Source organism: Carassius auratus, chromosome 46 (assembly GCF_003368295.1).
Source record: "Carassius auratus strain Wakin chromosome 46, ASM336829v1, whole genome shotgun sequence".
Taxonomy (NCBI): Eukaryota; Metazoa; Chordata; class Actinopteri; order Cypriniformes; family Cyprinidae; genus Carassius; species Carassius auratus.
Genome location: NC_039288.1, coordinates 4,374,941 through 4,401,475, shown reverse-complemented (window position 1 = coordinate 4,401,475; position 26,535 = coordinate 4,374,941). Strand labels below are relative to the sequence as shown.

The 26,535-nt window shown below is 36.4% G+C and overlaps 1 protein-coding gene across 1 annotated transcript; it reads right to left on the bottom strand.

The window, feature by feature from the left end:
* Positions 1–1,523: 1,523 nt before the first annotated feature.
* LOC113063892 (mitogen-activated protein kinase kinase kinase kinase 2-like) lies at positions 1,524–26,535 on the bottom strand. Its single transcript, XM_026234307.1, has 32 exons — positions 26,255–26,535; positions 24,749–24,806; positions 23,932–24,022; positions 23,787–23,851; positions 23,451–23,506; positions 21,273–21,320; positions 21,082–21,124; positions 20,892–20,964; positions 19,932–20,063; positions 19,541–19,603; positions 19,372–19,453; positions 19,147–19,257; positions 17,705–17,780; positions 14,925–14,983; positions 14,720–14,766; positions 14,428–14,466; positions 13,235–13,268; positions 12,864–13,158; positions 11,842–11,960; positions 7,486–7,524; positions 7,301–7,385; positions 6,838–6,917; positions 6,493–6,553; positions 6,269–6,392; positions 5,121–5,179; positions 4,933–5,036; positions 4,670–4,844; positions 4,432–4,500; positions 3,669–3,755; positions 2,232–2,302; positions 2,086–2,141; positions 1,524–2,003 (listed from the first exon to the last, which is right to left on the bottom strand). The coding sequence occupies exons 1-32, from the start codon at positions 26,345–26,347 to the stop codon at positions 1,916–1,918; spliced, it is 2,682 nt and encodes an 893-aa protein (XP_026090092.1). The 5' UTR covers positions 26,348–26,535; the 3' UTR covers positions 1,524–1,915.

Here is a 26,535-nt window from a genome sequence, read left to right as displayed (position 1 = left end):
GCTGGGTGAGGAAAGTGAGTCGTTCGCTGCGTGACTCGTGAGGAAAGTGAATCGTTCGCTGAGGAAAGTGAGTCGCTCGCTGTGTAAAGAAAGTGAGTCGTTCGCTGCGTGACTCGTGAGGAAAGTGAATCGTTCGCTGAGGAAAGTGAGTCGCTCGCTGTGTGAGGAAAGTGAGTCGTTCGCTGCGTGACTCGTGAGGAAAGTGAATCGTTCGCTGAGGAAAGTGAGTCGCTCGCTGTGTGAGGAAAGTGAGTCGTTCGCTGCGTGACTCGTGAGGAAAGTGAATCGTTCGCTGAGGAAAGTGAGTCGCTCGCTGTGTGAGGAAAGTGAGTCGTTCGCTGCGTGACTCGTGAGGAAAGTGAATCGTTCGCTGAGGAAAGTGAGTCGCTCGCTGGGTGAGGAAAGTGAGTCGTTCGCTGCGTGACTCGTGAGGAAAGTGAGTCGTTCGCTGCGTGACTCGTGAGGAAAGTGAATCGTTCGCTGAGGAAAGTGAGTCGCTCGCTGTGTAAAGAAAGTGAGTCGTTCGCTGCGTGACTCGTGAGGAAAGTGAATCGTTCGCTGAGGAAAGTGAGTCGCTCGCTGTGTGAGGAAAGTGAGTCGTTCGCTGCGTGACTCGTGAGGAAAGTGAATCGTTCGCTGAGGAAAGTGAGTCGCTCGCTGTGTGAGGAAAGTGAGTCGTTCGCTGCGTGACTTGTGAGGAAAGTGAATCGTTCGCTGAGGAAAGTGAGTCGCTCGCTGTGTGAGGAAAGTGAGTCGTTCGCTGCGTGACTCGTGAGGAAAGTGAATCGTTCGCTGAGGAAAGTGAGTCGCTCGCTGGGTGAGGAAAGTGAGTCGTTCGCTGCGTGACTCGTGAGGAAAGTGAGTCGTTCGCTGCGTGACTCGTGAGGAAAGTGAGTCGTTCGCTGCGCAAAGTGGGTCGCTGGCTGCGCAAAGTGAGTCGCCGGCTGTGTGAGGTAAGTGAGTCTTTCGCTGAGGAAAGTGAGTCGTTCGCTGGGTGAGGAAAGTGAGTCGTTTGCTGATTGGCTTATAAGTAAACAATCCCCCACGTGGGGTGCATTCTTGTGATTGGCTAAAACAAGGGAGATATCTGATTGGTTGCAGATCATTCCCTGTTTAAAAAAAGGCATTTGTGTGTCGAGCTGAGTCAAGGGAGTCTCAAAATTCACACACAAATGCAAAAGCAGTTTGTAAATCAAGATATATGTGTGTGTGCATCAGAAATACATTTCTGAATCTTGTCCTGTGCATTTGTGAATCTTAAGTGCATTTGTAAATGTTGTTTGCATTTCTAAATTGTGTGTGTATTTCTGAATTTTGTGTGCATTTCTGAATTTTGTATGCATTTGTGAATCTTCTGTGCTTTTTAAATTTTGTGTGTGCATTTGTGAATTTTGTGTGCATTTGTGTATCCTGTGTGTGTATTTATGAATTATGTGTGTGCATGTATGAATCCTATGTGTGCATATGTGACTGTAGTGTGTGCATTTATCTTTATTGAGACTCTTCTGGCTCCATACTACAATGGTTGACAGGATTCCATCAACTAATTTACCGGCCAATGGAAGATAGTTCTGAACCTCTGCACCAAAACGTGTTGATATGACATGATATTTCCTGAAACAAGGAATACAACAGAGTGTCTAGTATTAAACAGAACCCATAGCAGCCTGTTTCACAAGTTATTTCAACACAGTATGCAGGTCCACAGGTCACTCTCTCATGGTTGATCTTTGTTCCTCCACGTCAACTCCAATTCTGCCTCCAGTCCTCAAAGCCTCTGGAGGCCTGTGTATGTGACGTCATCATGTCTTCCTCTGTTCCTGGAGCTTTCTGGGCCTGATGACTCCACCCTTTCAGTAGGGAACCTTTGTAGTGTTTCCAGCTATTGCTGAACATTCTGAGCATTTCAGTCCCATCAGTAGCTGCTTTCATGCCCAGTGAGGATGTACAGGTTGCTCATGGCAGACGGATCATCCGTAGGAGTGCTTTGCAAGATAATATCCCTGTAGTAACATATAATAATAAGTATATGATTTCAATTAATTCCCAAACGTGTTGCTAAACTAAAGTGGAAAAAATAAATACCTAGTTGTTCCCAAAACTTGAAAAACCCGACTTCTGTCTGTGATCTCCTGGGTAACCTGAGGTGAACAGCATAATATTTAATAATTTCATCCTTCCTCATAAATCAGTGTGAAGCCATCCATCATTGTTCTATACGACAGGTTTACCTCATTCGTTTGTAAACTCCTTCCTTTCAGACCATGTTTCCAGAAGACAAGAACACTGTCCTGTAGACACACTATAACAGACAATCACATTAGCACCAGATTCAACAGAAAGAAGTCTGATTCCAAATAGACAGATGTACACAATCTAATGGCCAGCTAAATATTGTTGCAATAACTGAAAATAGTTTTAGGCTGCTCACATTCATTTTCAAATTACACAGTCATGATATATTCATAAATAGTCATAAATTGAATATTTTCCATTCAAAACCTCAAAATTTGAATAATGAAGTCACGTAGTTTGGATTAATGGATGTTCCTGCCAGTCGCATTAAAGGAGCATTACGTAGGTTCTGAAATTTCTAACCGTTACTGACACCATTGGCCGTTAGAGGAACTGCAGCCAGTCTCATGCTCGTTCTCAGTGCCCAGAGGAGCACGCTCTTTTTTTTCTTTTTTTACTTCGAGGAGTGTCCATGGGTGTCTGAATTGTGCTGGAGGCTGGTCGCTTCTTTCCATCCGCAGAGTCCATTTGAAAACACTATTGCCGCTGCTTACTATAATGGCTGGTGTGCCGTACGGTTGTAAGTCCAAGTGGAAGAGAACGCGCATGATGAATTTTCGCGCCAATTCGGGCCGACTCCTCCACACACAATTGAGCCTACAGGCTGATAGAGGCAACCATGGTGGACAGTCGAGGTGTCATTCTTTTTTTTCCATCATGGATGGCTCATACATGTACAAATGAAAACTCTATCTTTAAGATGTTTTTAAGTAAAAACCTCCACATAGCTCCTTTAAATACTGGGGACGCGTCATCGACAAATAATGCCCAGTGATACTCTGTTAATGCAAATAGCATATTTATGGACAGGAGGGCAAAAAAGAACATGCTAGTATCCTCACTGTAATCTTCCCATTTCTGTCATCACAACCAATATTCTGTTTAATTTTCATCAAAAATGCACTGATAAACATCTCTTCTGATGAGAGATACAGGACCTGCACAGACAGTCAAGCACCGAGAGCACTGATTTGGGCTAAAATGTAAAACTAAAACTACATCTTATAGTTCTGTACCTTTGTGAGTGCAAATACTCTCCATGCCAGCAGTTGGCAGTAGTCAATAAAATGAAAACGTGTGTGTTGGCATTCTCAGAAAAGATGAAGATGTAAAATTAGAAGAACCTTCTGTGTGTGCCCACGTGACTTAACTTTTATTTTTATTTTCATGCACTTAGTTCGCTAAGCTGATCAGGCAATCAGAGTGATTTCTCTCACTAACTGGCTCAACAAAATCAGCCAAAAAGCTGCTGACGGTTGTCCAACTAGTGACGTTAGCGTGGAACATACTGCAAAACCTAGACTGAGATATGCTCAAAGAAGGCCTGGCATTGGCTAATAGCCGATCGTGAGTTTGATGCACCATGTCCTTACCCAGTGTCTGAATGGGAAACTCAAAAGCAAGTTCAGAGGTCTTCTGATGGCTCAGATATCCCTGGAGATTCACAACCCTCACCGTGTCTGAAACAAAACGGTTTGTTAATAGATTTGGTTCCTTGGCTTGTAAAAACACAGAAACTGCACTGACAGTAATGCAGGTATAATGAAAGTTTATGGGGCATGACACTGCATAAAGTCTATATGGTCATATGGTGCAACCAGCAAAGTCATGTGGTGCAACTAACATGCAGAAATGAGAGGAATGGGGGAGGGATCTTGAAAAAGAGGACCCAAAGAGGACCCCAGATGGCCCTAATGAGTGTGTGTCATCTGGTAAAACACCCCAAACCAAGATATTTTATGAATTAATGATCCATACATTTGTCAACAAAAAAAAAACTTATGTTGAAAAATATATTTAAAAACTTTTTTCAAAATATATTTTTGTAGTTTTTTCACAATGATATTTACCAAGTGTATATTTGTGTATGCATAGTGTAAGAACAATATGGTATTCACTTTACTGATTTTAACACGACATGTTTTCTTGAAAATGCTATAAAAGTTTCTCAAAACCACATGAAACCAACATGAATACAAAGAACAGATTTCTAAGAACTCAAAAAGTAAATCATGGATGAAGCAGGAATGACATTATTTAAGACACAAGGAACATATAAAATATGACTTTTTAAACCAATCTGAGCATCCATATGAAGTGCTTCAAATGATTCAGTGAAAAGGAGCGATTTCTTACTTTTCAGTGCTATGAGAACTGTGTCCCTGTCGAGCTGAATCACTTGTTTGACCTCCAAAGACTCGCCATCTGTGAGGTCACATGAATCACACGACTGATCAGTCTGTCATTGCAATATGAATCATATAGTTCATAGGAAAGATTCTTCATATATATTTTTCCTGTTGTAAACCTCACGCATATAGTGATTTTACAGTGTTTTGTGTGTGATTGTTGATGTATCCACAAAATGCAACACCTGGTAGACTTTGTGGTGTGTCATCCAGGTGAATGATGTCAAAGTACATCTGTCCAGTGTTGTCTTTTTGGCAGGGATGGCTTCTCACCCCCACACAGACCTGTGGCAGCTCCTCTGTTTCGTTTACGAGCAGCTCAAAGACAGGCAGAGACTCTGGCAAATTCAGAGCAATGTGCTGACAGAGAGAGAGAGAGAGACAGGAAGGTTACGCAACAGTGCGGATATTTTTAACATTTCCATCACTCTTATCTCTCATTTCTCACCTTGAGCTGCATGAACTTCTGCAGAGGTTCATACCACATTAGAAGAACCAAACCAGTGGGAACAGCAGCACAAAGGAAAACGCTGTCAGTGTAGGGGTTTCGAACTAGAAACAGAGAAATCAACATTAAAATGTGCACGGAATGCCTAGAGAATGATTCACACGCCTACAGAGGTCACTGGTCCTCACCCACACTGCATCTTCTACAGCCCTTGGTGTCTGGGATCTTTACTGACATGGCATACCTCCTGGAGGAAGATAAGAATTACCACCATTTAGCAGACCCGTTAATCCAAAGTTACTGACAAAGACAAAGCTATGGATCAATTCAAATGAAACAAACTAAAATATAAGAAAATACATATTCATGTTAAATAAATGAAGGTATCCACAAAAAAAAAAATATTTAGAAATATTATAAAAATTGTAAAAATAAATATATTTTAAAATGTCATTTATATGTGTGATGCGCAGCTGAATTTTCTGATTCATTACTCCAGTCTTCAGTGTCTCATGATCATTCAGAAAGCATTCTAATATGCTGATTTGTTGCTCAAGAAACATTTCTTATTATTATTAATACTGAAAACAGATGTGCTGCTAAATATTTGGTGGAAAATGTGATACATTGATTCAATATTCTTTGATGAATAAAAAGTTAAAAAGCACAACATTAATTTGAAATAAAACATATTTCACATTATAAATGGTTTACTGTCACTTTTGGTCAATTTAACGCATTGTTGCTGAATAAAAGTAATAATTATAAAAAAAAAAAAAAAAAAAATCAAAATGTCCCCAAACGTTTAAACAATAGTTACTTAATAGGTTACACATCACCTTAAAAATTTAAATCTAATGAATACTATGTATAAACCTAAAAAAGATGTCTCATATACAAAGTAGAAACACAGCAAAATTTCATCTACCATAGATAAAAATATATATATATTATAAACAATATAAAAATGTCATTTTTGGTTTTAGAAATGTGATCTCTTAAAGGAACCACGAACTGAGAAATCTAAATTCCCTTGATCTTGTGACATATAAGAGGGCATTGTACAATAAAAACATGCTGCAAATTTCAGAACTCAAAACTTTAGTCTAAAAACATCTTATATTGAAGCCAGTCTGCCAAACACAACAGCTTGTGGAATGTGCCACATTATGATGTAATAGTGTGGCTAAACTCCGCCTCCACAGAAGAAGATCAACACCTGCTTCTACATCACTGCCTGTTTAGCTCTGTCTCAACCAAGAATAATAGTTCATGTGACCTCATCACCATCAAGCAGTCTTGAGCATTCACAGATGAACTGTAGAATCCTACAAACCTTGCGCTTATCTTTGTGCTCAAGCGGTGCGCGTTCATCACCAGATGCCCCTGTCTACGCTGCATATTCCTGCGGTACTCAAAGAGGGCCGGCAGACTATGAGAAGTCAACTGTGATGACTTTCCTGTGGACAGAGAACAGTAGGGTACCAGTCAGGGAGTTAATGAAGATATCAGATCTTTGTGGTACATTAAATGCGGTCATATTAGTAACATTGCACATGCCTGAGATGGACATAAGGACATTGTTCATCACGTACAACCAACTGCATCTCTGAGGAAGCAACTGGAGAAGAAAGAAAAGAAAATCTCACACACTCTTTCATGAGATATTTGCTCTAGTAAATTACGAAAGACTGTCTCCTCAGAACAAAAATTAGAAAGGTGATTGTGAGCTTATATCTCACAATGAAAATTGTGACATATAACTTTATGTACCGTTGTTTATTTTGTTATGGTGCCTTTGTCATATCGTGACATATTGTTCTCATTTGGAACTTTTTTCTTTATTATTTACTCTGAAACAACAAAAGGGTCCACAAAAAAATAGAGAAAGAACAATATGGCTACCTTTTCCATGGTGTCCTCATGGAGCTCATTGAGGTTGAGAGTGTAGATGCCCTCCTCAGCACCCAGCATAAGGTACTGATCTACGAGTAAATATCAGACAGTATTGCCATTAAAATGAATAGAAATTGGTTTATACATACATCATATACACATAATTATAAACACATTATAACAATAAACAAATAGTGCTTTCAGTATCTGAGAGTGAGTTCTCTTTTTTTCTCAGCATTAATGCTTTATGTTTATTTTTAAGAGATGACAGCGGATATAATATGCTGTATTCACACTAATCTATTTTAACACACCAGCTATTTTGTCCTGCTTCTGCACTTTAATTTCGCTCTAACAACAAAACCATATGCAAGTTGATATACTTGTTCGAGGGTTTTGTGTGCAGATTTATGTAATTGGCAGCAAGCCGAATACGGCTGTCTCTGGTGATCTAAAATGCTGCAAACTTTACCTCTAGTCTTTGGAAGAACCCATGTAGCAGCACATTGGGTCTTTAACGGACAGCCGTTGAATACTTTAGAGAAACAGGCCCCCATCTGAAAAGAAAATTTATCATTTGTAAGTTTTATATTTGTAATTACAGAACAATAAGTATAAAATTAGAACACACAATATAATTTGAATATCTGTGCTTACATGTACTTGTGGTGTAGGTGGCAGTCCATGGACAACTTTCTGGAATGGATGAAAAGAGAATAAAGTGTGAGCGACCAATGAAAATCTGCCATTGATTAAAACAAGAGGTGCCCACATTTTCAATACAAAAGGCCAAAACTTGACCGAGGGTCATGGGTCAATAGTAAATATTGCAATAAATCTAACTATAGTATATTAAAATGTATATCTTGATGCAAAAAATGTAAAAAAAAAAAAAAAAAAAAAAAAAAAAAAAATATATATATATATATATATATATATATATATATATATATATATATATATATATATATATATATATATATATATAAATTAGAAATGAAGATGTTTCAATGGCCTGTTTTTTTCTTTCTTTTATGATATGGCATGAAAGGCCAAATTAACTCTTTGCCCGCCAGCATTTTTATGATTTTCACTCCAATTTGATGGCCTCCAGTATATTTTGTTGTATGAATATTTGAATATGCAATACACCAAAATAAAGATCAGAGCCTCTACTTTTAAACAAAAAACTTTTATTCTAGCTTAAAGCATTTTTTTTTTTTTTTTTTTTTTTATATAGTTTTGAGCAAAAAGGTGAGAAACCAAATTTTTATCAAAAACGACATCTGGATAACATTCAGTATGATTGTCAAGGCATAAACCCAGTAAATCGTTTCCATCAACACCTCTAAAGCTTGCACAGACATATACCATATACCACATCCTGGATCAACATTTTACTTAGAGATGCACCGACTGCAATTTTCTTGGCTGATTTACGTTTTTTTTTTTTTTTTTATGTGATCTGCCGATACTGATTTTTGCAGATTTTCTTTTTAAGAACTATAACTAACAGCATATACAAAAAAGAAAAAAAAAAATACTTTTCTTCAAAGCAATATATATTTTTTGTTCATAATAAAATAAATTATTAAACATTACAAAACAACTTTATAAATGGACCTTTTTCTCTTTTTTGCTTGTCTTACAAAAGTCAAAAGATCCTGCATGAACAAAACTGAAGTGTACAATACTCTTCCCAATAATAATAGTGCAGTAAGTGGGTAATAAATGTTGCCAGCATATGTATAGGAAAATGCTACTCCAGCATTAATGGCAAGTTGTCCCCGTGGTTTATTTTAGCCTAACAAGTTTCAAAAATAGCAAACTTAGTGTCTTCACTCACAATAAAAAACTTCCACACCAACCACATGGAATTACTAAAAGAATCTACAGATTTCCTCTCAGACCTATTGGTTACCGTTGATAAAGCGCTAATTGTCAGAGATTTTAACATTCATGTTGATAATACAAATTATGCATTAGGACTTACTGACCTAATAATCTCTTTTGGAGTGAAGCAAAATGTCACAGAGCCCACTCATCGTTTTAATTAAGTGCTAGACTTAATTATATCACATAGAATCAATCTGACTGATATAGATATCGTACCTCAAAGTGACAATCTTATTGACAATTTCCTTGTATCGTGCATGCAGCCTATCATGGATATTAACTATATGATTCTGTGTTATCATCTGGGCAGAACTATTGTTCTAGCCACCAAAGACAGATTCACAAAAAACTTGCCTGATCTATCTCAACTGCTGTGCGTACCCATAAATACACATGAACTAGATGAAATGACTGGCAACATGGGCACTATCTTCTCTAATACATTAGAAGCTGTTGCCCCCATTAAATTGAAAAAGGTTAGAGAAAAACATACTTTCCCATGGTACAACAGTAATACTCACTCTCTCAAGAAAGAAACTCGTAGTCTTGAGCGCATGGAGAAAAACTAACTTGGAAGTTTTTAGAATTGCGTGGGAAAACAGTATGTCCAGCTATAGACAGGCTCTAAAAACTGTTAGGGCAGAGCATACATCATAAAAAGCATAAAAAGAAAATAACCAAAACAATACAAGGTTTTTATTTAGCACAGTGGCTAGATTAACAAAAAAAACAGATGCTACCTGATCTAAATATTCCCTCACAGTTTAATAGTAATGACTTTATGAATTTCTTCACTGATAAAATAGATAACATTAGAAGTACAATAGCGAATGTAGATTCTACAGCGTCTAACACTTCAGTTTCATCCACCGCACCCAAAGATAAACTGTAATGCTTTACAACTATAGGACAGGAAGAACTAAATAAACTTATCACTGTATCTAAACCAACAACATGTTTATTAGATCCTGTACCCACTAAATTACTGAAAGAGTTGTTACCTGTAGCCGAAGAACCACTTCTCAATATTATTAACTCATCGTTATCTTTAGGTCACTTCCCCAAAACCATTCAAGCTGGCGGTTATTAAGCATCTTATTAAGAAACCACAACTATATCCTAGTGAACTGGCAAATAGGCCCATTCTTCCAAATCTTCCCTTTATGTCTAAAACTTTAGAAAAATTGCGCTCCTTCCTGCAAAAAAAAAAAAAAAAAAAAATGGATTTGTATGTAGAGTTCAAGTTTTAGGCCCCACCATAGCATAGAAACTGCACTTGTTAAAATCCACTTTCCTGTGAAGTTTAGCTCTAACCCTAATCAAACACGCATGAGTTTGCTAATCAGTGTCTACAGGATCATTAGAAAATCACAGGCAGGTGTGTTTAATTAGAGTCGGAGCTAAACTCTGCAGGAAACTGGATCTCGCGAGCCAGATTTGAGGATCACTGCCATAGATCATGACATACTCATAGATCTATTACAAAACTATACAGGTGTTCAAGGGCAGGCTTTAAGATGGTTTGGATCCTACCTGTCCGAATGCTACCATTTTGTTTATTTAAATGGAGAGTCATCTCATTTATCACCAATAAAATGTGGAGTGCCACAAGGATCTGTCCCAGGTCTTCTGCTATTTTCAATATACATGTTGCCCCTTGGTAATATTATAAGATTTTTCCATCTTCGAAACATCGCCTAGCTATGCAAAATGTTACCTGTTTCTGATGTAGGAAAGCTAGTTCATGCATTAATGACCTGTAGACTGGACTATTGTAACAGACTTCTAGGTGGTTGTCCTGCATCTTCAATAAACAAGCTATAGGTAGTCCAAGATGCAGCAGATAGGGTCCTTACCAGGTAAAGATAATATGGCTTTCATAAAAAAATGTATGGATTTATTTAAAAAACAAAACAAAACAAAAAACACAAGAAGAGTAAAAATAATAATGAATATGTTATATGGTGCATATATTTAGCAAAATACCCCTCTCTACAGTTTTTAACGAGTAACGCGTTTATGTGTTGTTGAGGTGAATGTGTTGTTATGTTATATTGTTTACAAGACGTTTTATTAATGTCTTTGCGTGGCTGAAACACTGATTAAACGATTACATGAGACAGGATACAGATTGTAAATCTTTTTTAAACTTATCCTCGGATGTGTAGTCATGACTCACATTTATTTTGTGCTGAAACTGATATTAATATGGAGGACAATTTTAGTTGTGCCTTGCACTGCAGCGTCTGTTGAACTGAGGCACTACAGAGATCTGTCACTCCAGATTAAACAGCGCACAAAACTGCATTTATTGTCCGAATAATACATTTAAGAATCGATATCGTTCCATAAAAAAAGAGAATCGATTAATATGAAGATATCAATATTTCTTTTACCCAGCCTTAGTTTTCACGTGGCTGTGATCGCTCACGCTGTTGTTAAGTCAACGACAAGGCCTCGCTTGCGCTCACAGCTGCATATAAAAGGATCAGCTCAAAATCATAAAGACATGACACTAATTCCGATCCCTGGCCGATCGATCAGTGCATCTCTAATTTTACACTGTAATATTATGCAGCTTTCATTTATATGCTGTCTATTGCTGATGATCGGATTTTTTTAATATGCATCTGTTTACATAAGAGATCACTCACTTCTCCGTCCTGTTCACCTGTGTTTTTGTTCGGGAAGTTTTCTACTCGTTCAGAAAATGTGTAATAGCACCCCCGAGTGTATAACAGTGAAAACACGAAAAGCTGTAAAACTCGTCTTTGGCAGAGAAGTCTTTTAAGGATGCTTTCACACTTGGTCCTCTTGCCTGGTCCGAACCGGAGTTCAATTGCCCCCCCTTCCCCCTGCCCCTGCTGGACTGTGTTAATATTATTTTATTTGGGTCCAAACCACGCTTCGCTTGCGTCATCAAGCCAATATCTGTTTACTTCTGTTTACATCTGTTTACTGTTTGCTTGCAGCGCATGTTTGCTTGGAGCAAACGTTACTGGAGTTCATATGACCCGTACCCCAGACCACCCTTTTTTAGACCTTCCCACAGACTCTCGTCAAGTCATGAAGGTTAAATTTGATTTGACCTGTGTGATTTTTTATTTTTTTACTCACGGAGTCATCCGGTTTCCTCCTGAGAGTGCTCCATTCTGGAGAGAGAGGGGGGTCATTTGGGGGAAAATGACTCCTGGTTCCTCCTGGGTCTGGAGTGACAGAGCTCTCTGCTATCAAACCTGTTGAACACAGCAGCTGCATCAGTGTTTGGGTTTTGGCCTGATATAACGGGCTCCACTAACTCTATATTAATCTCACTGGGTGGTGTGGCCTTACATATGAGAAAAAAACCCAGAAACCTCAAACCATGAAATTGCTATGCAGTTTCTAATGGGTGCTCAATGTGTTGCTATATGGTTGCTAGGGTGTTATGAGTGGTTTTACGTGTGTTATTATGTGGTTACTAAGGTGTTCTAAAGTGTCTTCTAAAATTCTAAAGTAGTTTTCTAACTGGTTGCATTGAAAGACAAAGGTGGTATATTCCACTCAAAAATGAAAGTATACAGTCCGAAATATAAAACATTCATTCATATTCTGATCCCTGGTATATACACTTCATTTATTACAATGAGGGCATTCATGGGCATGCAGAATTTAAAAAATAATATCCAGAGTTTTGAGCAGTGAGTGAATTCTGACCAACTAGAACACAATTGCCATCAGGTTGCCACATCTGTTTCGCCAGTATCCTGTTTTTACAGTTTCTACTGAGGGGTGAAACTACCAAACTACAGAGGTGTGTGTAAGAAAAATACTAATATTCTAAACTAATAGTATAAAATTCTAAAACATTGTTTCTGCTTCATCTAAAGAAAGCAAGTCATAGGTGGGAAGGCACGAGGGGGATATAATGATTACAGAATGTTCAGTTTTGGGTGGAGTATCCCTTTACCACTATAAAAGCAAAAAGCATATAGATTCAGTAATGTGCAGAAGTGTAGGCTATTAATGACGTTGGTCCATTTAACATCACTAAAACTAAATATTAAAACAGAACTGTACTCTAAAAGATACCTCTGAGGTATTCTACCTTAAAGCTTTGGTCATTAGTAAACACTCATAATTTGACACTTATATCTCACCTTCAGTTGGTGTTGAACAAAGGGAACCTAGACTGGTGGAATCACTGAAGAAGGAAGAGTTTGTGAGGAGTGACAGATCTGACAGTGTTGAACCAATCAGGAAAGTGGATTCATTGACTAGGGCGGGGTTAGAGTCAGGGACGGGGCCCTTCAGAGGCGTGGAGCCAATGAGAGGCGAGGAGAGGGAACAGGGAGTGGGGGCTTTTCTCTCTTGATTGGTTGTTGTAGTTGTTGACTGGGATGAAGACACCACTCTCTTCACTGTCCCATATTTATCCTCTTCATCCGGTGAGAGCTGTGGATTAAACACACATCAATTCTGCTATTCTAGAACTTTTGACTTTTTAAACTTTTATGTCATTGCTTTCTACCTCCGCTGAAGAGCCTCTCTTTATAGTCAAACTCCTGCAAAAGAGCAAGCAGAATGTTAGACATTTCATCATTTTAGTTGTACGTTGAAGCTGCGGTAGGTAACTTTTGACGCTCTAGCCGTTAATAAACAGAACTGCTTGCGTCTTGCTGAAGAACATCGTAGCCAGAACTACTTCTCTCTGTTTATGTCTATGAAGAATCACAAAGGTGCTGGGTTACTCCGCCGCGGTACCCCTGAAGCAATCTAAAATAGTCCGAATATAAACACTTATTATAGGTGCACCCTAGTGATTCAGGACAGGCTAAAAACATGGTTTGGAAAATGGATTCATGGTGTACTTGCTTATTATGTACATTTTGTATACTTTGAATACCGCTACTGGTAAAAAACAACCAATCAGAGCTGCGGTCCATAACTTTTTTTTGTGTTCAAAGTATACAGATTGCTTCGGGGATACCGCGGCGGAGTAACCCAGTACCTTTGTGATTCTTCATAGACATAAACAGAGAGAAGTAGCTCCGGCTACGATGTTCTTCCACAAGACGCAAGCAGTTCTGTTTATTAACCGCTAGAGCGTCAAAAGTTACCTACCACAGCTTTAACCGAGCTATCAGTTTTTCCAAATAGTTTTAGATACCTTGACCTTTTACTCCAAATTTAAAGATGACAGATTAAATATTAAATAAATATAACAAATTAATTAGCATATTTGTCTTGTTTTTCTAGTCCAATATATATATATAAATATACTGTATATATATATATATATATATATATATGGTGGTAACAAAATATGCCATATTTGGGGGACCAAAGGGGTCAAATCGACTTCAATAAGCTTTTTATATACAGTATAGTATTTAATATTTTTTATTTAGTATATAATTTAATTATTTACAAAATGTTTCATTAACCACAAAAATTATGTAAATGAATATTTTCATTCTAGTAAACAGATATCAAATTAGGTTGCCACAGAAATAATCAACTATACATAAGTAATCTCATTATTTAAAAATATTGTTAACATTTGGATATTTATGCCAAAGGGAAGAGTTGAACCTAGTATTAATTATTTTTTTTATTTTGACTAGTAAAACAAAAATCTGATTCACAATGTCTTTGCAGTGTACATTTATAACGATGAGCAACAACCATGTGTCGAGACATTTAAAAAAAAAGCCAGATCACCTTTCCATCAAGGCCTCTTCCACACACTCTAACAAACTCCTGCAAAATAAAGAATAAAAGTGCAATGCAACCCTTAAAACACCTGTTTGTGAGCAGGATAATCATATTAGTGCTTCTTAATAGCTTAATCCAACAATAAATGTATCCAATTAAATGTTGAACAGTGATTGGAGGGTGTCAAACTCCTCAGCCAATTAATATTTTCGAATGGCTTCCATGCATTATCACATCAAACTCAACATTTACTACTGACACCATTACTTTAGACGGGCGAGAGTGAAATATAACCCACGGTGAGTCCTTGTCCGCACTGATAGAGCTCCAGTCCTCATACGCCCCCTAATGAAGAACAGGAAACCAATAAGTGATTCCATAAGCATTGTTTTATCATTTCTTTTCATGCTTTTGTGTTTTGCGTATGGAAATGAGGGTGAGAAAATGACCGAATTTTTCACTGGACAACGTCCTTTCTATTTCATTCAAATGCTTATTCTCACCAGATCAGGACAGGGATCCGTCTCCTTTCTCATGGGTGGTCCAAACTTCACGTGACCGACTGGAAAACAGAAAAAGTGATCACAACTCCTGAACCAACCAGAATCACTGTATTCAACAGCAGCATGCTTCCCCTTTCACATACAATCGTGTGGTAGGAGTATGACGCGCCACTTTCTATAAAGTATAGTCTGCATGGCATTCTAACTTCTCATGCATTCATGCAAACAGACATGAACCTAAACAAACACTCAGAAACATACACAATACGTTCTTTCATAGCTCTAGATTGGCTTTTTAATTACAATAGCGCCTGTTGGCCAGCTAACCTTGGCTTGTGGCCGTGGCTTGCTGTAATCTTCCAAACCACAACAATTGCGCTCACTGGCTAACGTCGCATTCTTACTCACTCTTGATCAGCCGTGAGGTGAAGTCACAACGGTCATATTACTCTAGTTCTGTCATCACACTGTTGTAGAGGATATGCTGAGTCACTACAAACTTTTCGGAATCATAAAGGGGTCATTTAAAGAAAAAGCTTTTGAAATAAAAGAGTTTTAATGTAAACTGTTGACTGCACTGACAACATCTGATGATTGTCTTCTGTGGAGCTTCTTTACAACAGAATCCGTCTCATATTTGATTTGAAGTTTGAATCATTCTGTTATTTTTCCACTTTAAAACTCCTTGAATCAGTGCTGTATTTAAGTCCAGGTTTTAACTTTCAGAACTCAAAACTTATTGAAATCAAGTGGCTAAAATCAACATTCAAAGGGTACATTAATGATTGACATTTACATAACATAGTAAATGCTGTGTGTCTGTGAATACAGTTCATTATTTTGATGTTGTTAATCATTTCACATGCAACGGGAATTTGCTTAAAGCTGCAGTAGGTGACTTTTGTAAAAATATATTTTTTACATATTTGTTAAACCTGTCATTATGTCCTGACAGTAATCAGAGCTGCGGTCCGTAACTTTGTTTGTGTTCAAAATGTAGAAAAATGTATATAATAAGCGAGTACACCATGAATCCATTTTCCAAACCGTGTTTTTAGCTTGTCCTGAATCACTAGGGTGCACCTATAATCAGCGATGCCGATAACGCGTTATTCTAATCTGAACACTTTTTTCAGTAACGAGTAATCTAACACATTAGTATTTCCAAACCAGTAATCAGATTAAAGTTACTTAACCAAGTCACAGTGCGTTACCGGTTTTTTGTTTTGTTTTGTTTTTTCATTTTCCTTAATAAAAATATATATTTATTTCTTCTTGCATCTCGGGGAGTGAAGTCACTTTTTCAAGTCACGTTTTCAGCATTCATGAAGTTCACGTCATGTGTATGTGCCACGCAGCGACACAAACGTAAACAATGGAGGGAGGCGAGAGATGCGCGTTTTCTAGATGGAGATACAGTCACTATTTTGAGTTTGTGTCAGCTAAAAGACAACATTAAGGTCCATTGTACACTCTGTGCTGGCGGCGACAATGTGTTATCTAGCTACAAAAACACTACATCGAATTTGAAAAATCATTTGGATTCACAGCACTGCATAGTCAAATTTATAGAGCAAGTCACACAAGCTGGACTTCGGCGCAAAACCAGTAAGTGGGGGAGAGTTGAAGAAGTTAGTCGGGCAGTTTGTTGTGGAGGAAATGCCATTAAATACGTTTGACTCGCTTTCATTTCATGCCATAATAAACAAGATCCCTACCACTGTCAATGTAGCGCTGCCTCACAGAACAGCTTTTTTATTCTTACATGGAGGAGTATTCAGTGATGGAGAGAAATCTAATATTTTTTATTAAATAATGTATTAATGTTAAGTCAAGAAGGGCTGCCTTTATTTTTTGTAAAAACATGTATTTTTTTCAGGAAATAGTTTTTAAGTTCAACTTTGTCAGCAGATAGATTGTGGATGTTACTGTTAAAAATACACTTGCAATAAAGTGAGTGTTGGCAAAACTGGTTGTCATTTTTATGTTGTCGGCAGCTGCTGATTGTAACTAATAAAGTAACTTGTAAAGTAATTAGTTACTTTTAAAATCAAGTAATCTGTAAAGTAACTAAGTTACTTTTTAAATAAAGTAATCTGTAAAGTAACTAAGTAACTGTGGCAACACTGCCTATAATAAGTGTTTATATTATATTTTAGATTGCTTTGGGGGTACCGCGGCGGAGTACCTTTGTGATTCTTCATAGACATAAACAGAGAGAAGTAGATCCGGCTACGATGTTCTTCCGCAAGACGCAAGCAGTTCTGTTTATTAACCACTAGAGCGTCAAAAGTTACCTACTGCAGCTTTAAATACCAAAAAAGGCCACTTAAAGGGACGGTTCACCAAATAATGGCACTTACTCATCGTCATGTCAAAAACAGAAAATCTTTTGAAGAACGGTGTTGCATCAGAGCACACAGATTTCCATTTTATGAACAAAAAAACACAGATGCAGTTTTTAAACAACATGAGTGTTAATAAATGACAGAATGTTCCTTTTTGAGTGAACTGACCCTTTTAATGTAAAGGTCAGAGAGAGGATAGAAATGCTCATGAATAAATCAAACAAATCAAAAACAAATTTATTTAATAAATGTATGATATTACCAATTTAGTTCATAAAATCATTGTTTAGTAACTGAAATATGTTAAAAGATTATCAGAAATGTATTTATGTGGTGTTTCTGAGCCATTTGGATGCAATAACATACTGCTAAAATAACTAATAACATAAAGATAGTTCTTTTACTGTGTATAAGAGTATGAAGTTGACTCACATTGCTCTTCAGACCGAGTTCTTTGAATGGGACGTTTCGCTAGGGAATGAATCTTATCAGGTAGGACACTGCATGTCTGTAAACACACAGACACACAACCATGGACATGATCTCTAAAGTCACATGAGGATCTTTTACCTTACTGCTCCTGGGGACCCAGTGTCCTGCAGGGTTCAGCTGAACCAGCGAATCCTGCTCTTCAAGATCACTTGGGAATAAACAGGCAAGTGTGCTGAAGCTGGCTGGACATGAACTTTCAGGACAGTGGTTCTCCAGGAGCAGGGTTGAAGAACAGCCACAGTACAGATAATTAATGTTAAAAATGTCACATGTCAGCTTAAAGCCATGGTACTGTCTTTGTACCACTCTGGTGTTTGAGTATTAAAGGTGAAGTGTGTAATTTTTGTACCATTCCTGGCACCAAACAAAACTGCAAAAATAATGATTCCTGGGCTTTAAGAAACATACTCGTAGTATTCATCATATCGATTTTGAGTGTTTAAAAAAATACAAATAATATAATAATAACAAGCGTAATAAAATAAAATAAAAAATGACTTGAATATGAATATGAATAAAAAAATTGTGTTCAGACCTCATTTGTTATTTTCAAAAATGCTATATATGTATATTTTTATATTATAATGTATATTTTTCAAGCTAAAAAGTGCTTTGTTTTGTAAAGCAAATCAAACATTTATTTGATGTTTTTAATGTTATTTATTTTATAATGAAAATTATTGTTTAAACATCAATATATTATTTTTATAATGAAAAATATTGTTTTAACATCAATAAATTATTTTGGGGGCTACAACATACTGCAGCCTTATTATTATAATTAGTTATTAGTATTATTAATTCTTTTTTTTTTTTTACAAAACTGTTTAATTTTTTTTCTAAGAATTAATGCCATATATGTATATTTTGTATTTTAAATTTATATTTTCAAGCTATAATTTATTTATTATTTACTTATATATTTATTTAAAATTTATTTATATATTTAATTTATAATTATTATTATTATTGTTGTCTTTTTAACAAAAACAGTTACATTTTTCTAAGAATTATTACTTTTTCGGGTTTTTCTCTATTTTGATATCAGGATTGTTCTATGACTTGATGCACCACAAAATAATCACTAAATTAACAATAGATACATTTTCAATTTAAATTAAATTTACATTTTAAATACATTAATAAATAGACCTGGATTTCCAACAGGTTTTCTAAATATGATGGAAATGTTGGACCATTCAAACAATCAGCTGTTTTAAGCTGCACATAGCCTCAGTTTTTTTACCCTTTCAGTCTAGTAGAATTGGGAGAAAGTATTTTACCATTAAAAACATTACACACTTCAGCTTTAATCGAAAGTGCTCTGAAATAAAATATGTTTCTCCATTTGAAAGGAAATCTCTTCATTGCTCTCCATTCACCTCCAGGTCACTCTCATCCATAGTGTGTGTCTGTTGCAGATCAGGGTTATTGACTGCATCCAGCAGCTCTATAACAAGGTTACGTGTGAGGAGCTGCGTGACAAAGGCATGCTGAAAAGACAGAGAAAAAAAAAGATTTCAGTAATAAGACAGTATCAAGAGCCCCCTACAAGGATATCAGATCATTAAAATGATATTCAACACACAGATATAGTTAACATGTACCTGTAAGATTTTTTCTGCTGTCGGCCTTTTCCGAGGGCTCTTTATAAGAGCCGTTTTAATGAAGTTGTGAAATTCTGTGGACCTGATAAATGAGCGTGCTTTTATTGAACTTGCAAACAGAACGCTTAGTTATTTACGCAAAGATGAGGAAAATCAACAGCTGTATTACCATTTGTTCTTTTCTTTGAGTTTGGGAGGTTGAAAACTGCTCTTGGACATTAGCATCAAAGCTCTGAGGGAAAAACAACAAAGACGGTTTTGATCTCTGCCGCCAACCTTTCAACCTAAAGGACAATGTCTATGAAACGTTGCATCTTTTTGTTTGAGGTTTCTGCTAGACAAGCTTACATCACTCCTGGCAGCGTGTGAAAACATGTTTTGTGTTGCCAAGGGGTCAAGGTTTGACTGGCTCAAACTGAGTTGAAATTAGCAAAATAAAAGAAATCGCTTACTGTACCTATAACAAAGGGGAATATCTTTTGTAGTGTGACTAGTTTCACTTTAGCAAGGGTTTACATGTGTGTATATTTGTGTGTGTGTGTGTGTGTGTGTGTTGACACCTCATAGGGTGTAGGTCAAACATGGGCGGCTGCAGCTCTGCTAGTTCAATAGCTGTGATACCCACTGCCCAGATGTCACACAGCTGGTTATAACCGCCTTTCCTTTCCACTGCTGCAACCTCTGGGGCCATCCTGAGAGAAAGACATCACAGTAAAATATAAAATATAAAATAATATACCATACCCATACATACCCATATTTTTCGGACTATAAGTCGCACCTGAGTATAAGTCGCATCAGTCCAAAAATACGTCATGATGAGGAAAAAAACATATAGTCGCACTGGACTACAAGTCCCATTTATTTAGAACCAAGCACCAAGAGAAAACATTACCGTCTCCAGTCGCGAGAGGGCGCTCTATGCTGCTCAGTGTAGAATACTCGCGACTGGAGACGGTAATGTTTTCTCTTGGTTCATTTCTCTTGGTTCATTTCTCTTGGTTCATTTCTCTCGGTTCATGTCAAATTAATTTTGATAAATAAGTCGCACCTGACTATAAGTATATATATATATATATATATATATATATATATATATATATATATATATATATATTTCACAATATATACAGTTAGTTATTCTTTTATATACACCACCATTTCATGTTTTTTAAAGAAATTAATATTTTTATTCAAAAGAGATGCATTAAATTGATCACATTTATATTGTTGAAAAAGAATCCTGAAAACAATGTGTACTGTTTACACAAATATATTAAGCAGCTCAACCATTTTCAACTGTGATGATAATAAGAGACGTTCCCTGAGCAGCGAATCAAAATATTAAAAAAGATTTCTGAAGGGTCATGTGTCTGAAGGCCGATGCCTTGCTGAAAATTCAGCTTCGCATCACAAATATAAATAACATTTGAAAATATATGAATGTATAAAACAGTTATTTTAAATTGTAATAATATTTATTAATATTCTTATACTATATTACAATCTTGGTGACTCACCAGTATGGCGTCCCGATAAAGGACTTTCTCTTCGCAACAGATGCGTTGATCTCAGCTGCCACTCCAAAATCCGCTGATAGACCGAGAGGAGACAAAAGCCCAGGTTTATTAGATTTATGGTGTATTAATTAATATGTGCATAAGTGTGTTTACATGTGAGGGTCTGAGACAGGGGTAAACCCCGACTGACCTAGTTTGACATCTCCTCGCTCCGTCAAAAGGATGTTGGCACCCTGCGGGCAACCAAGAAGGACACAATGAGCACATCTCACATGCGCTATTGTCCTATAAAGAAACTCACTCATATATATGAACTCTACCAATGTATATCAATCACTATGTGGCAAAATGGCTATAGGCAATAATGACTTGTAAAATTACTTTTATGTCTCTATGCATTTTCCCCCCTTGATGGAGATGATGTAGACCCTGTAAACAGAACACAATTGTGAAAAATACATCATAAATGGGCTTTACACGTATTTTTAACCTTTTTACTAACCTTTAACTCTGATTAATAATTATTCCTGGGTTAAAAGGTATTACGATTTCACATTTGTAATGGTTAACACTTTTATTTGCATATTTATAAGAATTCACTGGTGAACAGAAGCCCATCCTTGCCAGCTACAATACAGAAGAAATTATCTGCCACTATTGTTGTTACATTTATACACATAAAAACTTTTAGATTTTGTCTGACACAAATAAGACCGATAACCAATAAAGGGCTGATATTAAAATTCAGTTTTAAGCTTTATTTAAATCATAAACTTAAAACATCAAAAACTAAAATTAACAATTTGAAATATTAAAAGTGCATTTAAAATTTGTGGTTTAAAAATGCATTTTGAAAATTATAGATTTATATATATATATATATATATATATATATATATATATATATATATATATATATATATATATATATATATATATATATATATATATTGTGATTTTATAAATATTACAGTTTTGTAAAATTACAAAAATTTTATATTTTTTATTTTTGTGATATTAAAGATTTCCTTTGGATAAATATATCCCAACGTAATAAAGTTAATAACACTGGCTGGGAAAGTATACTGCAGCAAGCATGCAATGAGCATGCACCTTTTTAGAAATCTCAACGTAAATCAAATTATCATGGCTATAACTAATGCAATGGCTATTTAATTTAACGGTTTCTCTCAGATGCAGAAGCTAAACACAGCACGGGGAAGTTTCTGTGACTGAACATAAATATTTAACGAGGGGAGCATTGTTTAATTTATGATCGATTGTCTGTTGCTTAACAACTTGCCACAAAATTCTAGCACTATATTGTTATATTTAATAACACTGTACACCTTTGGCACTTATAGTGCCGCATTTAGCTCCCTTCGAAGAATGGGAACCGAACAACATTGGAGTCCCAAAAATGAATATTGGTAACCAAACAGTTTCTGGTCCCCATTGACTTCCATAGTGCACTTTTTATTTTATTTTATCCATGTTATGAAAGTCCTGCAACTGTGTGGTTACCAGGGTTGTGGAAAGTTACTTTTAATAGTAATGCATTACAATATTGCGTTACTCCCTAAAAAAGTAACTAATTACATTACGTTAAATTACTTTTGCGTTACTTTCGCGTTACTTTTTAAATATGAGCAGGGCTTAATTATTTTTAATATAAGAACTTCTATTTATAGAAAATATAAAAGCCCTTTCACAACAGAAAATGTATTGAATAAACCTCAGGCTGAAGGAAAAGTAAATTCTCATCTGTACAGCAGAACACAGGAGAAGAACGTTCAACACTCTTCAGCAATAAAAAAAAAAAACAGTGAAGCACAATTGTTAGTTTATCAAAATACATTTTTGCTTATTAGTATGGTTGAATTGGATCATCAAAGGTCAGCAGCAAAGACATTGGTTAATAAAATGGGATTAGATACATGTGTGTTAGTTAACATTTTGAATTAATGCAGGTTTGCGTCATTTTCTGAGTTTGCATTACACTGTTTTAAATCATTTTGATGAATACTAAATCTTTTTTTTTTTTTGAGTGGGATGAATTAATGGACATTCACATTTAGTCTAGAACTACATCACACAGCATTCACACAGCACAAACAATGCCTCTGTACTTCAGATTTCTCCCAATATGGGGACAGGAGACATGTCCGTCAATAAACGGGAAAACAAAGTAACTCAGATATTTTCTTGTAAATTAAAAAGTAATCCGTTACTTTACTAGTTACTTTAAAAAAAGTAATCTGATTACATAACTCGCGTTACTTCTGATGTGCTACCCCCAACACTGGTGGTTACCCACATTCTTCAAAATATCTTCTTTTGTATTTAGAAGAAGAAATTAATTCATACAGGTTTGGAACAACATGAGGGTGAGAAAATGACAGAATGTACTTTTTTGGGTGAGCTGTCCCTTTAAGGAAAGACAACAACAACAACTACAACACTAGAATAATTTAAAAACAACATCACTGAAATCCCTTCCTACTGCCTCATGGACCTTAAGTGATAAAAACATGATGTAAGATGTGAAGGCATCCTCACCTGAAGTGTTTCTCTGCTCACATACGCTATTTGTCTCTCTTTCAGAGGACCAGTGACTGCAGAAACACAATGACCTCATTTAGACTCGCTAAATACCATATGTACATTAATACTCTGTCAGACAATATAAATAACAACAGAAACCATTTAAATCTGCATAACCCTTCTTAAGGAAACAACATACAGGAGGGCTTGCTTTAGAAACAATTAAACATCACAAACTCAGCTAGAATGATTGGTATATGAATTGACTACCTACTTGCAATGTCAATAATGACCTATAACATCCAAATTATATGCAGTAATGTATCAAATCATCATATCTTTGAATTGTACCATGGTAAATATCCTGCAACGATCCTCCTCCACAGAATTCCATGCAGATCCATAACTTGTTATTTCTGTGCAATATGAAGAAGTTCATTGTTAGTTTTCCTCAAGTTTTCTGCAAACTGCAGTATTAGTTTCTTACATGACTAACCTGAGGTAGCTTCCGAAATAGGCCACAATGTTTTTGTGAGTGCAATCTTTCATCATGGTTATCTCATGTTGAATGCTTGAAATGTCATCACCTGACAGAAAAAAGAAACAAGGGTCTTTATCAGTAACACGATAAATTTAATCAGGCTCCCTTAACAAACCAGCAAGATTTACAGCGATTACATAACTAAATTAAATAAGCGAGCTGAATTTCAGATGCTGCAGTGAAGAATTCAGCATCAAACTGAGTTTTCAGCATAAAATATGATCTTCTGGGTATCTTTAAATATATATATATATAAAAAAAATAAAAAAAAAAAAAATATATATATATATATATATATATATATATATATATATATATATATATATATATATATATATATATATATATATATATATATATATATATATATATATATATATTTGAAACTACAAGCCTTTCTCAATCATTTTCAGTTTTAAAATCTAAATACGGGTCAGTGTTCAGATGTTCGGAAGCTCAGAAAGCAAAGAACTACTGTGACATATAATTTTGAAATAATTAGTGTTGGCCAATAACCGTAAATGCCAATTAGCAAGAGGTGCTGACTGGACTAAATATTGAACATATTTAATATCACAACCTTTTTTACAATTAAACATAACTTTAGCCTCTTTACATGAGAGTTACTTCCTTGTGTGTCTGCACACACTTGGCGAATGAAGCTGATTTTGATTCTAACCACATCTACTAAAAAAATATCAATACATAGTGTGCATCATATCAGTAAAAATGCAAATAAGAACATTTTATTAACAATGGTTTATGACCTTACCAGGGTCCAGTTTGACCACTTTAATAGCTGCGATGACTGAAGTCTTAATGCTACGGGCCTATGAGGACAGAGAAACAAACTGGTGGTTTATGCAGATTAATTATAACGTACTGCTTCTACAAATAAACAATGCATGTTGACATCAGACATATTTGCATCAGTCAGTCAATTTCAAGTTCCAGTGCTTCAAGTTTCTACATTGTTTTTTTGCGGTAGTACTGGATCACAAAAATCCAATGCACAAAGAGCCACAAGTATTTTGATACATGCACGAATACACGCTACCTCTTTCAAGTCTGACGGGTTTCAGTTATGCCTTTCAAAAGCCTCATACTATACTAACCACGCAAGAACTGTGATTGTATCACAAGGATGTCCCTTAAAAAGTGCAAGACAAACCGTCTACCTTCACTTGAAACCATCGTGGGATTTGTGAGGCACATTGTGTGCCTCTGTGGTCTACACATGACAGAAAAATGAAGCTGTCTGCCTGTAACCATGGTAACCAGCAGCCAATAGTGGATCAACAGACACTGGAAAGGTGAAGTAGAGATGAAAAAAAAGTGGCAGTGCTCATTTCCTGTTTTCTTTCCTGCTGAACCAAATCACATCCTGTAATGTGTCTTTCTCCGTTATCAAGGCCATGATGCGTGTTTGTTCAGGCAGAGTGATATAAATGGACAATCCACCCAATCAGGGCAAACAAGGTCACCGTCAGATACTCCGAAGAGACAAAATGTGCATACGGCGTTTGCAAATCTTTTTATTAGTCGCTTCCTTGTATGCAAAAAGATGTTTTTCACGCCCTGTTATTTCTGTTGCATGGTATGCCACCATGATCAGCTCAGTTCATTCTAAGGAACAAATTCCATTTGCAAGGATAATTCGTGTTTAGTATCCTTTTTACTTTTCTTTTATGAGGAAGGACTCCTCAGTGAAGGTGCACACATGCACAGTCGCATGCTTTTATGCAGTTAAACGTGCCAGAGCCACATGGGCGTTACGGAACATCAAAGTCAATGGGGTGTGAAAACTGAAGTCATAGTCGAGTAACATGGTCAGACAGTTAGTACACGCATCATTCATGTTCTGTGAAATTATTAGTTAATACTAGTTCCTACAACATGCTAATGCAAATGCATAATATGCTACAAAGTATAATGTAATACTCAAGTCTGAAGCACAATCAAGATTGTTGCAAATATAACTAAGATACAAGATGCAGTATCTGTGTCATGAATCTATAACAACTGCTGGAAAGTGTTTTTGCTGAAGGACCAAGAACAAACCAGCTACTATGTCCCAAAACACAGATCTTGCAGCAAGGCATGCTTACAACAACTCATCCCTTTTACTAACAATATCACAAAGCTTTTATACTGAAGTAACTGTGGTTTTGGGATGGAAACTTTGGTTATAGTTTTCTTGCATCCTCACTGGTACAAACACAAGCACCTAATTGCACTAAATGTTCTATGAAATCGTTTTTCTAAGATACTTTCCTACCTTAAACACATCTCCGTACGTCCCGCTGCCGATGCGGTGTATCAGCTCATAGTCATCGAGCGGATCCGTGTGCGATACTCCGATCGCGTCCATCGCAGCGCGGCATCTGATGCGTTTTCTCACGGTGCCAAATCAAGAGCGGATGATACTCATCCAAGTGCCACTCACCACCACTTCCTCAACGTAACAAGTGCACTAGAGTGAACATGTCAGCGATGACACAGACGCATCTCTCTCTCCGGGGGCGTTCACAGAGACGCGTTCAGGACGTCTATAAGAGC

What these genes read in the sequence shown, in the direction of transcription:
- LOC113063892 (XM_026234307.1), bottom strand. Translation starts at nt 26,347, where the DNA reads ATGGACGCGATCGGAGTATCGCACACGGATCCGCTCGATGACTATGAG. An exon ending in GGAGGAAACCGGATGACTCC is followed by an intron (nt 7,525 to 11,841) that starts GTGAGTAAAAAA and finishes CATCCATTCCAG; the next exon opens with AAAGTTGTCCATGGACTGCC. An exon ending in ATGAGGACACCATGGAAAAG is followed by an intron (nt 6,554 to 6,837) that starts GTAGCCATATTG and finishes TTTCTTCTCCAG; the next exon opens with TTGCTTCCTCAGAGATGCAG.